The sequence below is a fragment of the Onychomys torridus genome, chromosome 2 (genome assembly GCF_903995425.1).
Source record: "Onychomys torridus chromosome 2, mOncTor1.1, whole genome shotgun sequence".
Lineage (NCBI taxonomy): Eukaryota > Metazoa > Chordata > Mammalia > Rodentia > Cricetidae > Onychomys > Onychomys torridus.
In genome coordinates this window covers 66,153,609-66,170,494 of record NC_050444.1, presented here as the reverse complement: position 1 = coordinate 66,170,494, position 16,886 = coordinate 66,153,609, and the positions used below count along the sequence as shown (strand labels likewise).

General features: G+C 53.4%; 1 protein-coding gene across 1 annotated transcript in view; it reads left to right on the top strand.

Moving 5' to 3' along the window:
• Positions 1-16,886, top strand: part of Shb (SH2 domain containing adaptor protein B) — a 115,821-nt gene that overhangs the window by 80,615 nt on the left and 18,320 nt on the right. The window contains exons 4-5 of the mRNA XM_036178564.1: positions 10,171-10,342; positions 12,739-12,858. Coding sequence (XP_036034457.1) covers positions 10,171-10,342; positions 12,739-12,858 — 292 coding nt within the window. The remainder of the gene's footprint in view (positions 1-10,170; positions 10,343-12,738; positions 12,859-16,886) is intronic.

Below are 16,886 nucleotides of genomic sequence, written 5' to 3'. Positions count from 1 at the left end.
GCCGCCTAAAATCAACCACAGTTGTTTTCAGGTCTTGACCTTGCTAGGGAGCAGCTGTGTGAGATAAAGTTTGCTGGGCACAACTGCCCCTTCCTCTCTTCACTGCTCTGTTTTTGTAACTGTGTGCTCAGCCTGGTTGGAGAAACCTGAGTGAGGATGCTTTTCCACACTTTCAAATTCCCGGAAGGCATAGAACAGGGCCCTTGGAGGGGAAGACCCAGCCTAGGATCCAGAGAGGGGTAGGCATTTTGGAGGAACTTGAGTGTGTAGATGTATTTTCCAGCCTCAGAGGCTGCTGTAGCAGCTGCATTGAGGAAGGTGGGTGGCAGAGAGTCACTCAGCAGCAATGGGGACTGTAGGCAGTTCTGGGCACATGCCCGTTCCCCCAGAACCCCAGCATGCCGGTGAAAGTGGAGGGAGACTGCAGGTCTCAGTCTGTAGAAGAGAGGTGCTATAGCTTGCAGGATGCTGCCCTGCTCTGAGCTGGTGACAAGAGGCCCCTTTCAGCCAAGACCCAGCATGCAAGGGGCGGGGGGGGGGGTGAGAGAGAGACAGACAGACAGACAGACAGAGATGGATCCTCTTGTCCATGTCTCACTGGGAACTTAAGCCACAGGAAGATTCGATGGTCACTCTGCATCTATGAAGAGGGTATTGTGAGAGGATGAGGTAGCCCTAGCTCCATGGAAATGACTGTGCTTGTCCCAGACAGCTCCCCTTCACTCAGAATTCTGCAGTGCATACTTTGTTAAGGATAAAGACTTGGGGAGTTAGGTGAGAAATCTCACCCTTGGTTCTTTTCAAGTGGTGTAAGGTGGTGACGGTTGGTGTAACAGCTTGCAAGACGAACAGGTTCTGCACAGAACTTGGCCTGTGACTGGGACCAAGGATTGGGGATGAGGAGGCACTCAGCTTGGATGGCAGGCACCTGCTGCTATCAGGTTTCTGAAGAGATTGTACCTGTTCTGGGGATTTTGACTGCCTCCCTGGCAGAGGATCCCAACAGCCCTGCTGAAGCCTTGGTGAACTTGCTTCCCATCTGGAAAGTGTGGGCTCACAGCTAAATCAGCTATGCACCTTCTGCATGCATTGTCTCATTGTGTCCTTGTGACCACCCTCTGCATGGGAACAGAGGGGCCCTGCCTGGCCAGCAGCAAAGCTAGTCTAACTGCAGAGCCTGTACCTGAGCCTCCCCTGTGTCACATGAATTATGTTTGGGGACCTGTACCTGCTGCAGCTCCAGCCTCACATGCCAACATGAGGTTCCAGACAGCTCCAGCTAGGATTCCACCTTCCAACACAAGGAGGACCCTGCATACTGTACAGTCCTACTCCCTCTGTCATGGAGAAACTGAGGCAGAGAGGAAGAGAACCATACATGACCTTGTGGCAGAGCCAGTCAGGCCCTCTGTGGATGTGGGGATCTGCAGGCGGGTCTGAGAAATAATCAAAGCACTTGAGAGTGTGGTGTGGACCTGAGAAGGCTCTGCTGGGCCTTCAGGAGACACTTACTTCTTTTGTGGCTCACTATCTCAAGATTGTCCCCCTCAAGGTACTTTCAGACAGTGTCCTGGGCTCCGCCAGAGGCAGGGATGGAGAACAGACACATGACTCAGATGGCCATATCACTCAGCAGTTACTTGGGGCCCTTGTCTATGCCCCATACCAGCTCCTTAGCATGTTGATCTGCCTTTGAAAGTTTAGGACAGTGTGTCTCATCTGTTAAGACCAAGGGCAGGAATCAGACTGTCCCGTGTTTGCTTGCCAGCTCAGCCATTCATCAGCTTAGACCTCAGGCAGAATGCTCATCTCCCTGACCCTCAGTTTTCCCATCTAAAGAGAGGTAACGGTCCTGAGTTCAATTCCCAGAAACCACAGGGTGGCTTACCATCATCTATATATAATACAATCTGATGCCTTCTTCTGGCGTGCAGGCATGCATGCAGACAGAACACTGTATGCGTAATAAGTAAATAATCTTTAAAAACCTCTAAAGGGCTGTGCCTATGAAGTTTATTACTGGAGTTCAGGATGGCTTGCTAAATTAAATAAAGCTTAATATAAAAACAGTGCTGCGTGAAGAGGCCTCATTCACAACCTTGTTCCTAGTTATGCCTGGCAGTGGGAGCAGGGATGAGGTCCCCGAGAGCGGTTCTGCAGTGGGGACCCTCCACTCCAGTGTCACCTGCCCCTACGTGGCCCCACTCCCTGTGCACCCCTCCTGAGGCTCAGCCCGGTGTCCAGGTGAGAGCGAGAGGGTCCTCTGCCCTTCCCTCTTCTAGAGATGATGTGCATGGTCTTCCTAGAAGAGGCATTTTGAACTTGAGTTGCAAGTAAGCCACCACAGAGTGTCACAGCACCCGTAGCCACCTGAGTCCTGACTGAGTGTGGCAAGATGGGACAACTCACAAGTTCTCGGGGGACCCCACACGGAGAACCTCCAGCTTGCTGATTACATCCTGTGCTTAGGTGTGGTGCTGAGGGGGCCTGGGAGGGGGAGCACAGCTCTTCTCAGGCGACACCAGTTGCAGCCCTTCTAGGGAGCCCCCCTAACATGACGGTCCCTTGTCACCCTCCCTGGTGGGCCTCCTGTCACATTCCAGGAATGGGCTGTTCTGGATCGCCAGGTACATACTTGTCGCTCTGATCTCATGGGTGCTGGTGCTGTGCCAGCTCCATAGGTGGCCCTCTGAAGTTCTGACACCTTGTCAACATCCTGAAGGGCATCTGACAGGACTGAGGAGGAGAGAGTGATGTTTTAGGTATGGCTGCTGCCTGAACAGTTGAGTCACCTGAGCCAGCTCAGTTGGCTGATTTAAAGGACCTGGGTATGGTAAATGGAGGAGGAGGAGGAGGAGGGGGGGGATGGACAGGAAGCTAGCTTTTATTGAGCAGCAATTACAAACCTTGTTTCAATTAACCCTATAAAGCCCTGCCAGGTAGGTGTTGTGTCACTGGGACAACGTAAATGACAACCCTGAAGCTCAGAGAGTAAGCGGCTCCGCGGCGGTCACATGGCAGTGTGGGTCCATCTGAAGGAAAGTGCTGTCCCTGCCGCTGTCACATTGGCTTCATCCGGAAAGGTGTGCCTCGTCGGGGGCTCAGGGTAAACAGGCCCCGAGTCTGCAGAGTCCCACAGGGAGTCTCAGACCTGGTCACAGGCTGCCACACAACAGGCATCCCTCCATCCCAGAAAGCCTCCAGTCTCCTTCCTGGCCTCCCAGAATGCCTTGGGCCTGTGAGGAAATTAACAATTGTGTTTGTATGGGAAGCTTTTTGCTTTGTAATGAGTAACAGCCGAAATTAATGTTTAACATGCGCGTGAACAGCAGGTCTACCAAGGGGGTGGGGGGGCTCAGTGAGAGCTGTGGGATCGCTCACTTCGTTGGCTAAGTGTTACTGAGGGACAGGGTTCTCTGGTTGGTTTTTCTATCTGACACATTAATGAGTTCATTTAGTAATCTTTTAAAAAAAGAAAACAAAAACATCAGCATGTCGTAGCTTCGAGTCCTCTCTTTATTGTGCTGATAGAAATGTTCCTGTAAATACCTTTTTTCCTGTGTGGAATTCGGGGAGTAGCCTTGCCCTTCTGCTTGGCAGGTCAGAGCTCACCCCGGGGATGGAGACTATAAGCTGCCTGAGGTCAAAGCCCTGACTGCCCTGTGTACAGCTGGGTCCCCACCCAGCTCCGTGCCCCGTGCCCACTGAGTGCTGAGTCAGGCCTGGCCACACAAGTGTCGTGTCGTGTCTCCCCCCCCCCCCCCCCCGCCCCCTCTCTCTCAGGCTGGGCTCGGACACCTGTGTCTTAGCCACGTGAGGCCAGTCTTCAGTAGGAGGACACTTTTGTGTGGCTGCTGACCTGACCTCCTCCCTTCCTGCCTGTGACTGAATTCCCTCTGAGAAACTGAAAGTGTGTCTGTCCTTCCTGTCTGAGGAGGAAGCCGGCAGCCCTGTGAGAGCTGTGATCATGACCACTGGCTTCTCTGCTCACTCTCACTGCCTCATTGTCTGCAGCGGGCAGTGGCATAAACGTGCACAGTGGGGCTGGAGCTTGGGCTTGTGGACTGACTTCTTCCAGTGCCCAGCCTGTGCTTGCAGAGGGAGGAGGAGGAATAATCCTTTTCCCCAGGCTCTGGGAGCCTTGTGTCTGCAAGTGAAAAGGTTACAGATCACACAGGTCCTTAGCCTTGAGCGATTCCTGGTGACAGGTGACGGGTGAACCCAGCTCAGGAAGGAATGGGTGCTGGGGCCGTGGTGTGCATTTAAAGCTGCCATTTGCTCTCAGTGACAGGTTGTCTGTTGCCTCATCTGTAGGATGCTAAGACTAAGATGGAGGAGACAATCCTGTTTCAAGTACACGGTCAGGGCAGTTAACTGGAGGAGCTGGTCCCATTTCTAGCCCCGTGTTTCCCATCTGTGGAGTGAACTGTGGTGGAGAAGAAGGCTGCCCTCAGCTGAGGAGGCCTTGTGCTTCATTGGTCCAATCCATAGGTCTTCTGCAGCCAGCACTCAGCTCTGGCATCCATGTTTGCTTTGGGGGGGAACAGTCACAAATCAGAGGACAGAGGTGAGTCCCTTTTGCCATCCTGTATCTACCTTCCCAGGCCCAGCACAGCTGTGTGATGGTGTCCTGGAACCTCTGAACCTTTCAGAGTCACCAGCCCTGACTCTGACATTGGTCTTCACACAACCCAGTGAGGGTGGCGGTAGTGTCCCAGGGCCTGTATGCATGTCCTCAAGGTGAATTCTTCATGATCCTGGAAATGCAAACCTTATATAGCCCTCCTAGAGGAGGGCTTGAGGGTGACCAGGCTCACTCTGCATGGGAGGGTAGAAGGGGCCTTTCCTCTGTCTCTCCACCTTATTATCTGTGAAGTGAGAATTCTCAGGTATCTGGCTGTGTGTTGATCGGGGTCCGTGACATAATGTGGTGTGCAGGTTTGGAACGCTGTGGCTGCAGAGGCCTGCTATCACAGAAGCAAGGTTTTAGTTGTGCACACGTGTTGATTCAGTGTCTGTGCGAATGTTCATAGCCCTGGGGTAGGTAGCCCAACCCACCTGCGAAACCAGTGTGCAGTCTCCCTCCTCCCCTGGAACCAGTGTGCAGTCTCCGTCCTCCCCTGGAACCAGTGTGCAGTCTCCCTCCTCCCCTGGATCCAGTGTGCAGTCTCCCTCCTCCCCTGGATCCAGTGTGCAGTCTCCCTCCTCCCCTGGAACCAGTGTGCAGTCTCCCTCCTCCCCTGGATCCAGTGTGCAGTCTCCGTCCTCCCCTGGATCCAGTGTGCAGTCTCCGTCCTCCCCTGGAACCAGTGTGCAGTCTCCCTCCTCCCCTGAAACCAGAGTGCAGTCTCCGTCCTCCCCTGGAACCAGAGTGCAGTCTCCCTCCTCCCTGGATCCAGTGTGCAGTCTCCGTCCTCCCCTGGAACCAGTGTGCAGTCTCCCTCCTCCCTGGATCCAGTGTGCAGTCTCCCTCCTCCCTGGATCCAGTGTGCAGTCTCCGTCCTCCCCTGGAACCAGAGTGCAGTCTCCGTCCTCCCCTGGAACCAGAGTGCAGTCTCCCTCCTCCCCTGGAACCAGTGTGCAGTCTCCCTCCTCCCTGGATCCAGTGTGCAGTCTCCCTCCTCCCCTGGAACCAGTGTGCAGTCTCCCTCCTCCCTGGATCCAGTGTGCAGTCTCCCTCCTCCCCTGGATCCAGTGTGCAGTCTCCGTCCTCCCCTGGAACCAGTGTGCAGTCTCCCTCCTCCCTGGATCCAGTGTGCAGTCTCCCTCCTCCCTGGATCCAGTGTGCAGTCTCCGTCCTCCCCTGGAACCAGTGTGCAGTCTCCCTCCTCCCTGGATCCAGTGTGCAGTCTCCGTCCTCCCCTGGCTCTCGGTGCCATTCAGGATTGTATTCAGAGCACTGTATGGAAGAGGCGCTGGGCACCTTGACTCCCCTCTGTCTTCTTGAGAGCAGTAGACATCAGTAAACAAGTGCAGGCCCAGAGCAGCCCCAGAGCAGCCCCAGCTCCTCCTGAGAGGTTGACGGGGCCTGTGGCAGCCAGCATCCCTTCACACTGTCTCCTTCCTCTTCAGCCTTGCTGTCTCTGCTGTAGTGACTCAGTCCTGTGCTGGAGAGCAGAGAGCCGGAGGCTGCAGGCTGGCTAGCAGGGCAGTGCCAACACCGCCTCTGGGTAACACTAGGTTGGAGGAGGCCCCAAGGCTGCCCGGCAGAGAGCTCAAGGGCTGAGGCCCAGCCAGTAGCCTGGCATGGCAGCCTGCCTCATTAGCTGGGCCAAGTTCTGCAGGCCACACAGGCCTTGTTTGTAAAACATGGGCACAGTAGTACCAATCTCACAGATTCTCTCTGGCTAGAGGAAAATGTGTTCCTACCGTCTGTAGAAATACTAACTGGAAGAATAAAACTGTTTTCAAGAGGGTCCTAAGATAACTTGGTAGAGGCTGGCAAGGTGGTTTGGTGGTTAATGGCACTGCCTCCAAGCCTGAGGTCCCCAGAACCTGTTAGCACAGAGCTAGCAGAGAAAGTCCAACGTGAAGGGGTGAATGGAGGTCTCACAGCTCTGCAGAGCTAGGCTGAGACTTAGTGAGTATCGATCATCGCCTATACAGCAGATCCTGTTCTGGGAACTGGAGAGTTTTCACTGAAGACTACAAAGTAAGATGGCCTGCCCTCTTGGAACTCCTTGAGATGTCTGAAGAAGTCAGTTGTGATACAAGTGACTTTATCTTTGTGCATATATGAACACACGCCCCTTGTGAGTGTGGCCGTGGAGAGGGGTCTGCCGCTGATGGGGGACCTGCCTGAACCATTTTCACAGCCCTCCCCTACTTAGTAGGTTGTTACCAGCCCAGGTTAACAGATGAGGCAGCTGAGCTCAGGGAAATGTAATACTTGCCAGTGTCACGATGAGTAATGGTGCCCGGGGATGAAAGGCAGGTGTTCCTGACTCTCAAGTTGGGATGCAGAGAGCTGCTGGTCTTCCTAGTCTGAGACTTCAGTCTGTGGGCCATTCCCTGGAGCCAGCTGCATGGTGCTGTGGAGATGGCTCCAGTCTTTCCTATAGTAGGCAGATGCTAGGATAGCTGTGTAGACGGAGCACGTCAGGGTTAAGGAGGCTCAAGGAATCCTACCCAGGGGCCTCTAGGGCAAAGCTACTCCAGGAGGTAACACCTTCAGGCTGTACTTCATGGAATAGCTAGGATTTCTGAAGCGTTAAGAAGAAAGACATTCCAAGGCTAGACAGAGACAAAGCAAAGGCCCAAAGGCAGGTGGCAGGTGATGTTAGGGACCAACTAGCCCATGACTAGGGCATGAGGTGAAGGAGGAGGTCAGGCAGCCTCCATCTTACCAAGGACCTCGAGGACTAGGTAGGATGAGAAGTTTTTGCCTTTGAACCCAGGCCGCTGGGGTGCCAGTCAAGGGCTCTGCTGTGGGGGCTGCCATCTGCTCTAAACAGTGGACAGGAAGGAGCTGACATTGAGGAACATACAGGTTTTATGTGAGCACCATCGTCTCCTCACCCCTTCATTTTATTACAGTGTTGGGAGTGGAACCCATGGCCTCGTGTACGCTGCTCAAGGACTCCCAACCAAGCTGCACCAGCTCCTGCTTTTCTAAGGTCCTCTCTAGGCTGGGCTGTAGAATAAGTTGAGCCGACAAGAGACTGGAGGAGGCTGAAGGAAAACCTTCCCAGGTGCTGCTCCATACAACCCTAGAGAGCTGGGAAGAGTGACCCGATGGCCCTGGAGCACAGACACACTCCCAAGGTCTAGAACATGGGGAGAGGCCAGCTCCCCTAGGAAGTTGTGGGCAGCCTTCATGCCAGTCCTGGGAAGCCCGTAGATTCCACTGAGATGGAGCAGCTGGCCAATGAGGGAGACCACAGCTCCCGCCCACCTGGACCCTGGCTGTTGTTGGGGAAAGTCTGGCCCTGTGGACAGAGTCCTGGGCTTAACCTGGCCCTGCTGCTGTGCTCCAGGACCCTACAGTTTATTCTTGTTTATTCTTCCATGCTTTCACCATGGCAGGAGTGTTATGGAGGTACCGTGCACACATCTTCTGTTAGTAGAAGGGACCCAATTTGAGTACACATGCGTACTGGGTTTCTAATCCAGAGAGAAGGGACACCGCCAGCCTTGAGACAGTCCAGAAAGGCTGGTGAAGGAAGTGGGAGCATGGCCGCAGTGAGCCCCGATCCCTGGCCACACCTCTCGGGTAGACATCTCGGGCCAAGCTAAGGTGCTGACTGGCTGGCCCTGAAGACCCTGGCCTGGGCCACCTTCCTTCAACCACAGGGCTAGACTCCATCCTGGGAAGTGAGGTCATGTTCAGTGTCTACACCACCCTGAGTGGCCCTCCCTCCCACAGGATTCCAGCCCACGCTTTAATTGCCTATCGGTGGGACTCATTAAGTTCTGTCATTTGAACAACTCACGGGGGCAGCGTATTTTCCTCTAAATGCAGATATTCTTTTGAGAATTGCATCTTTATCTCTCACAGAAAAATCACTAAATTAAAAGAATTGCCATTTAAAATTGCAGATTAAAGAGAAACTTAATTAGAAGGGTTGGAAGCAGTTGTATTTGGAGCTTTTGTTCTGGGCCCCCTCCCCCTTTGGCTGTCGAATCACGGCACTTGGAGTTTGTGTATTTGTGTTTTAGGTGAAATGATTTGCCTAATTAAGCTTGTCATTCATCACCACCTGTTCCTACGAAAATATATGGCTGCAGTATTAAGCATGCCAAAGGATGTATAAATTAATTCAGCGGGGAATTACAGCGTTGACTAGGACATTCTTAGATTTTATCCAATTTATCTGGTAGGAAAACCGATACTTTTTCTCCCAACAAAGCAAAACATCAGCTCATTACATTTTTCATTTAGTCATGCATTGAGCACCTGTTACCTTGCAGGTACTGTATGGGGGAGGGGCAAGTGGTACCTAGGCTACAGCCCGTCCTCAGTGGTTCTTGGGAGCCAGGCAGGGAGACTGGTGATTTGGATGCCATGGCTGAGGGAGTTCTGAGGTTTCCTGAGAGAAGTAGCTTCTGAAGGGTGATGGAGTTGGCGAAACGTGAACCTGAGCGGCAGCTAGCTGTCAGAAGGCCTTATCGACTGTGCCCAAGAGCTTGAGTTCCAGGGCTGGAGAGATGGCTCAGTGGTTAAGAACACTTGGCTGCTTCCAGAGGACTCAAGTTGAGTTCTAGCCCCATACTAGGCAGCTTACAACTGCTTATAACTCCAGCTTACTTCTGTCTTCCATAGGCACGCGCGTGCAGACAGACACACACAGACACACACACACACACACATCTTCTTTTCTCTTTACAGAGCTTGGGTTCCTCTATAGCCTTGGTACATGGGTCTACATAGGGGACCTGCCTTACCGTGCAGCATTCTGTTTGCTGGGCCTTCACTTTTGACAGTATCTAAATGAAGAGGAACAGACTCAGGAAGCAGTGCGGAACCCACATGGAGCTAAATAGGGTTTGCCAATGAAGAAGGGGTCAGATGTGGCCAGAGTGGCCCTGGGGAGGAGGGGAGGAGTCACCTGAAGGCAGGGTTTGCACTCTATGAGGAGCTTTCCCCACCTCCGCCCCAACCATTTAGAGGACAGAGGCCCTTTAGGAGTGCTGTGAGCCTGGCTAAAAAAGTTCAGGAAGATTCAACCAGCCCCTGAAATTCATAGCCTGACTTTGAGCTTCTCTATGTCCTGCCTTGGGAAGCTATCTTACCCTGTGTTATGCTATAACTAAACACTTGAGTCTAGGTAATTTAAAAAGCCAAGTAGGCTATTTGAGATTAGGGTCCTGGATGTTGGCAACTCTGGGGCCTGATGCAGGAAGAGGTAGGCTGAACTGGAATTTGTGGAAGGGAAAAACAAGGTGTTCTGGGGCATTCCTCTTGCTCATGGTAGCTGATCCAGTTTAAGAACTCAGCATTCATTCCTGAGGTGCCCACAATTCAAATACTTCCCTTAAGGTCCTGCGGTCCAACATTGACTCATCCAGCATAGGAACTAGTGGGGATGCATTTAAGCCATAGCAAAGCCAGCATTTTTTGAGTCTCTCTTGCTCTTGGAAAGTGTCAAGTGCCAAGCAGACTCTCGCCCCCCTGTGTGCTGCCTGGGCCCCCGGTGACGATAAAGCTTTCTCTCCTCTCTGTTCTCACAGCCCAGTTCAACGGCAGTGAGAAGCAACAGTCCTCCCCGTCGCCTTCCCGGGACCGACGGCGCCAGCTCCGTGCTCCTGGAGGGGGTTTCAAGCCCATCAAACACGGGAGCCCCGAGTTCTGTGGCATCCTGGGAGAGAGAGTGGATCCCACTGTCCCACTGGAGAAGCAAATGTAAGTTCACTGATGCGAGGTCGGGGCCACCCCTGCTCCCACTACGTTCTGCACCCTCCTCCACGTCTTTATCGTACGAACACAGTTGGTCACTGGCCCTTGTGACAGGCTCTGGAGAGGTCAAAGCTGACTCCTGGCCAGGCCTGGTCTCGTCACTGTGTTGACACCCTGACCCTCAGTGGCTGGCGGGAGGGATTTGCAAAATCTTGAGCTGTCTCTTTCTTTCGTTTTTTCATCCTGGTTGCTAAGTGTGAACTAAACCCACCTCTCTGTAAAGTAGATTTCTTCTTTAGCCGTTAGGTCGCTTTCCGGCTCCATCTGCTTGCTGTTCGTCAACCCGGGCCTTTGCACGTCTGGTTTGGTTTCTTCAATCCCTCTCTCCAGAGACTTCTCGCTCCTTGTTACAGTATGAGGTCCACCCGTGCTGTCCTGCCCCTCTTCGGAGTACTGGGCCAGAAGTGGCCCTTTCACTGACCTTCCCTTGACCTTGATGACACCTTCCATTCACGCCAAAGAAGCTACCTCCCACCACAGTAGTCAGTGCTTCATCACAGCCTTGCATTCCTGTGGAACACTTGTGCTGTGCAGACTGACTTCTGTATGCCTTTGTTACCCTCCCTCCCCAAGTCAGCTCCGTGAGATCAGGGGTATAGTGAGTAAATACTGAAGAAACCAGTTGCTACTGGATGGGCTGAATGGCAGTGGCTGAGTCTCCCTGACCCCTTGAGTCTGACCTGGCTGGCCATCTCCACAGGCTCCAGAGTGTTCCCATGTGATCTCTTGCTCAGGCTCAACAACAGTAGGCCGGACCGCCCAAGACAGCCTGTGGTCTACAGCCTCCTACTGGCAGGCTGCCTGCTGGCCTCTGGCTACTGATCCAGTGCCCTTTGCCCCTTTTTTGATCCTCTACTCCTGGCCCCTCCTGTCTTTGAACATAAAGTAGCCAGGGCAGGACCTGGCAGCTTATCCTGTTTGCCACCAGGGACTACCCTTAACGAGGCCCCTGGGAGGCCCTTCTCTGTCTTTCTTCCAGTCCTTGTGCTCAGGGAGGGCAGACAGCGGGCAGCAGTTCCCTGGGGACCCTTTCCTGCCTTCCCTGCCTTCCCTGAGGACCGCTCAGTTTCAACTGGCTGGAAATTGTGGTCCTAATAAAATGCCTTTGTCAGCTTGCTGGAGGTGTGTCAGTCACTCAGGCCACCTCTCCTGAGCCTGGTCTCACCAGGTCTGTGACTGCTTATTTGTGAAGCCAGCTTTGTTTTTGTTTGCCTGTGTCTTCCCATGACTGCCTTGGGCCCTGGCATCCCTGGAAACTTTCTCATCATGACAGCCTAAACATCCCCAACCTGTGGTTCTGTGTTCTCGTTCTCTCTCTCTCTCTCTCTCTCTCTCTCTCTCTCTCTCTCTGTGTGTGTGTGTGTGTGTCCACCCCCACCACCCCCAGCATCCTGCTACATAGTCATTTCTCTGCCCTTCTGCCCCGTTCCTTTCATGGGCCCAGCCCAGCCACAGAGGAGGTTTGGGAAGTCCCTCCTCCCTGTCAGTGAAGGCCTTTGCTGTCCCATTGAGATTTTGTCTCCAGCTTCCCCAGTCACAGAAACATGGTTTTCATCTCATCCTGTGGCCAGGTGGGTCCATATGCCCCCTGCACCACATGTACCCCCTCCTTCTCTGGCTCATGTAGGATTCTCGTTGGCCCAGCTAGTTCCAGGACCATTCTGCAGGAACAGGATCCAGCCAGTCTCTTTAGGTTAGTGAGCTGCCCTCTACTTTGCCCACCTCAGGCTTCCTATAGGCATGTTCTAGGAGTATTTCATTGAAACAAATGCCCTGGCTCACCTCGGGACCCCCTGGGCCACACTGCCTGCTCCTGTTCCTACCACTCCCACCCTGTTCTCTCTCTGGCTGCTCCAGCCCATGGCTCTTTCCACCCCCTTTCCAGACTAGTCCCGTGCCCTCACTCGGCTGCCACAGCAGGCTCTTTCTAGCTGCCGTTCTTCCTGGCGTCCTTTCTCACCTCTTCAGGTCTGCGCTGATCCGCCCCTCTCTCCACAGGCTTTCCTGGTCACCCTGCCTAAAATAGCCCAGCCATGTGACCCAGCCTCACTTTCAGTCTCCTTAGCACCTGTCACCACAGGAAAACTTGAGGACCACAGAGTAGCTGGCGTTGGACTGCCTGTGTGGAATGTGAGCCCTCCATGGGAAGGGACCCACCCAGGACTTTGTTCACTCTTCTCCTCAGAATCTGACATGTGGCAGGCACTGGCAGAACAGCTGTTGAACCTTCTCACGGGAGGCTGGAGCCAGCAGCTGCCCTCTGAGGGCACTGAGCCTCCTTGGAGGTCACTCTGGGGACCCTGTCCCCACCCGGTTCTGACTCCCCTTTGTGCTCTCCCCAGATGGTATCATGGAGCCATCAGCAGAAGTGATGCCGAGAGCCTGCTGCGACTCTGTAAGGAGTGTAGCTACCTTGTCCGGAACAGCCAGACCAGCAAGCATGACTACTCCCTCTCCCTGAAGTGAGTACTCTGCACCCTCCGCCTGCCCCGGCACAGTGGAGTGGGCCTGCATGGGTCTAGTGAAGAAAGGGAGCATTCAGTTTCCCCAAGACACTTGTCCACACAACTTACTCCAGCCCTGGGTTTCAGTTGAGTTCCATTCTGGGGACCCGGAGGCGCGGTGGTGGATGCTGCTGCTCCTTTCCCAGGGAGGAAAGGCTGGTTCTCGGGAGGATAGCCAGGAATAGCTCTCGTGTGCGGTGAGCGCAGACCTGTACTTGGCTTTTAGCACGTCTTGCCTGTCTTCATCTTCATACTAGTTCTTTGATGAGGACTGTGTTCCCTCTCTGTAGATTGAGAAACTGAGGCTCACAGAGAGTAGGTGACTGATGAGCATCTCTCTGACCCTCCATGGTGCTGGGTAGCTGCTGTGAGAACCCTTTCTGGTTGTCCAGGTTGTCTTCTGGGTAGAGCTGCTTTTCATATGCGCCACAGATGGGAGGGAATGCTGTGAGCCAGACAGAACCCCACTGGGGTTATCACCTGTGGCTGCTTTGCAGGTGGCCAGGTCTTTTTTGACCCATAGGCTATAGAAATGAACAGGGTTAGAAATAAGAAAAGAGGTTAATTGAATTTTCTTTTCCTTCCAAATGAATGTTCCATTGTTCAATGATACTTCCAGGCAAGACCCAAGAGAAGATCTTGAATCCATTTTATAGATAGGAAACTTGAGGCTCAGAGGAAGAGAAATTCTCTAAGGACACAGAATTAGTGACATAAAATGGGATGTGAACCAGGTCCTGCATGCAGACATACTGGGTACCTTGTCTCCTCTCTGCCCTAGGTCATTGCCAGAGGCTCACGATAGAGAGTGGGCTTGGTTGGCACTTCTCTCAGGAAAGCCTGCGTCCATGCTGGCAGGGTGGACCCATGCCTGTCATGTGGCCGGTCTTCTCCCCAGAGTCCCAGACAGCCTGCTGCTATCAAGGGCACTGGGGCTGCCGACCTGTTGCTCCTTTTTATCTGCCTCAGTGTTCATTCCTCAGGAGTCACATTCCTCCTAGAATCTCCGTTGTCTGGGCACTGTGGAGGGGCCTCTGCAAAAGACCTGCTTGGGTGCTCCGGAGGAGGAACAGAAGCCCTGTGTGCCAGGGCCAGGGCAGACAAAGTATCAGCCTTCACATTTGGTGCATGGAGACATGCGTACCCCTAAACCAAGCAGTGTGGTCGAGTGTTATGACCCTGTGGGATTCAGTACAGCTCTGCCTGTGGAAAACAGTTTACTGAGAACCTGTGATGTTTTTAAGTGTTTAAGGAGTCTGCAGCCAGTTGGTGAAGAAATTACCCCAGTGAATCTAGTATCGTCCATGTTTCCACCCCCTCCCTATCACCCGACATGCATAGAAACCAAGTCACAGTTGGTTCTAGAGGCCAAAGGCTTGGCAATCCTTTATCCTTGCCCTGTGTTATTCTTTGGATTGGGGCCCTTTCGGGGTTGGGGAGGAGTTGTACCTTGGTTCTGCTTTTATGGTGATAGGCTTGTCATTCAGGTGGTCTGGGTGCTATGGGAGCCCACCTCCCTCCTTGACTGTGGCCTTCACGATTCTGAGCCTCCCTGTCCTTGTCTGTGCACTGGGATGATGACCTGTTCCTAAGCAACAAGCATCTAGTCCAATCAGCATCACCCATGTGACCTAGAGTAGTTCCCACCCTGTCCCTGCTTCCTGCCTTAAAGATTGCTTGTAGTCCAGTTAAGAAACCTGTGGTTGGACTGTGGTGACACACACCTGTAATCCTAGCACATGTGATGCAGAAACAGGTGGGTCTCTGTGAGTTCCGAGGCCAGCCTGGTCTACTAGCAGGTTGTAGACCAGCTGGGATTATGTCATGAGACTTTGTGGTCCAGGATTATAGAAGGTGTTCTGTCCTGCCTCTCACTGCTTGGCAAGTGCTTCCCTTATTGTCACGTCACCAGCATGTGACCAGCAGAAGTCAGACTTCCACAGTCACCATAGACACCGCTGTGTCTGGCTCCCCATGTGTCCTTGTCTGGATTCAGCCCCTACTTTTTGCCTGATGTGCATTCTCAATCAGCTGCATTTCCCCAGCCTGAGGTCTCTCTTGTTGTACCTGCCCTGTCTGGTCTAACCACCAGGTCTGCTGTGGAGCGACTGCTCTTCTAGCACGAGGAGCTGCAGCTGGAGGGTCGGCTCTATCCAGAGCCGTTCTAGTACCACGCTGGTGGTTGGAGGGGTGTGCTCAACTGGGCATTCTTTCCTTGAGAAAAGGAGAACTGGGAGAGGTGCTTCCTGGGACAGCCGTGTTCTGGGACCCTTGACCACGAGCAGAACAGCCCTGGTGCTATGGGTACTGGCTGCTTTGGGCCTGCTGCCAGTGGCCAGGTGCAGAGTGGCAGCCCCCCACCACACAGACACAGGTTGCAAGCTGACATTGGAATTCCAGCAATGTGTCTTCTCAGCCTCTGGCCATTTTCATGTGGGTCTTGGGTGAGAAAGGTCTGTGGAGAAGAATGTACTTGGGAGAGCCTAGTCCCCTAGAACAGGGCCCTCTCTACCTGTTCCGTCCTTCCGTCCTTCTCTCGAAAGAGTTGTTGGAACTCTCTGTACCTGGGGTCTGGAGAGAGAGAGAGCCAAGGCAGACAGCCAGACCCAGCTGCAAACTCACAACCCTGCTCACTCTGACTGCCTTGCTGCGTGTGGGTAGCACAAAGGGCTTTGGGTGCCCAGAGGTGGCCTGTAGGGAGTGGTCACCACCACCAGGGGCCAGAAGCTACAGGGCAAAAGCTGCATATGACCCTTAAGAGACTAGATTGTTCCTCAGGAAACAAGGACATCAGTAGAGAGAGAGAAGGTAAAGGTGTATGTTGTTGAGGAGCCTCCTAGAGGAGCTTGTCAGATTCTTAATGACAGGGTCACTGGCCAGCAGGTCCTGCTCAGAGTTCTGCCCCTCATCCATCAGCAGATAGATGTCTGTGGCCTGCATGTTTGTGCTAGGGTGGCTTCATGCAGGGGCTAGGGCAGATTCCTGGATCTTCATTGAGATCAGAGGTCTGAATGACCTGTTAAGGTCTCTAGCAAAGCTGAGGTTGGAGCTGTGGTGCGTACGCGCACGCGCGCGCGCGCGCGCGCACACACACACACACACACACACACACACACACCCCTTTCTGTTTGCTCAGAAGGCCTTGTGGTGTCAGCTGTGGAAATGACTTTAGGGTCTATCTAAGGGGGGAAGTAGCCCCAGTAGAGAGTCACAGCAGACAGAACTCTGCCCTTGAGTGTATATTTGACTACTCCACAGTGAAGAGTGACTTGCTTCTGTGGGGACCAGCGGCACCCCGGATCTGATGACACTGTCCCCCTCCAGCTCCCTGTGCCCGTGGTCAATGTCTAGACCCCGTCCTCCATCACATCTCAGATGTCTCTGTCACTCCTCCTGTCATGGCCAACACCCCGTCTTTGAAGCTAGTTCAGACATCTTCAGATGGCCTGTATATCACTCTCCAGTCTTCTCTCGCTGCATATGTCTCTGTGGCCACTTCAGTGTGACAGCATATATTAGCCAGCCTCGTGCCCACCACTGGTCCTGGGTGTGCTGGGTACATTCTCTCCAGCCAGGCAAGCAAAAGGTTGGGCCTTTAGCAGCTGGTGAGAAACTGTCAAAAGCTGATGCCCTCTCTCTCCTCTCCCTGGAAAGGCAGTCAGCCTGGATTAACGAGAGTGAGGAGCAGTCTCGTTAACAGGGTTCTTCAGGCACTTTGAACTGTGAAGCCCCTTGACTTTTAGTTTTGCAAGATTTTGTGAAAGAATCTGGACAAGATGGGGGAAACAGGACTTCAAAGACAGCCAAGTTTTAGTCTAGGGACATTGTGAGTCCTGCTGGGGGATGGGGCGGCTTTAGGGTCTATTCTCTCCCTCCCTCCCCCCCAGAGCTGAGGATCGAACCCAGGGCCTTGCGCTTGCTAGGCAAGTGCTCAACCACTGAGCTAAATCCCCAACTCCTAGGGCCTGGGATGGGTACCCAAAATC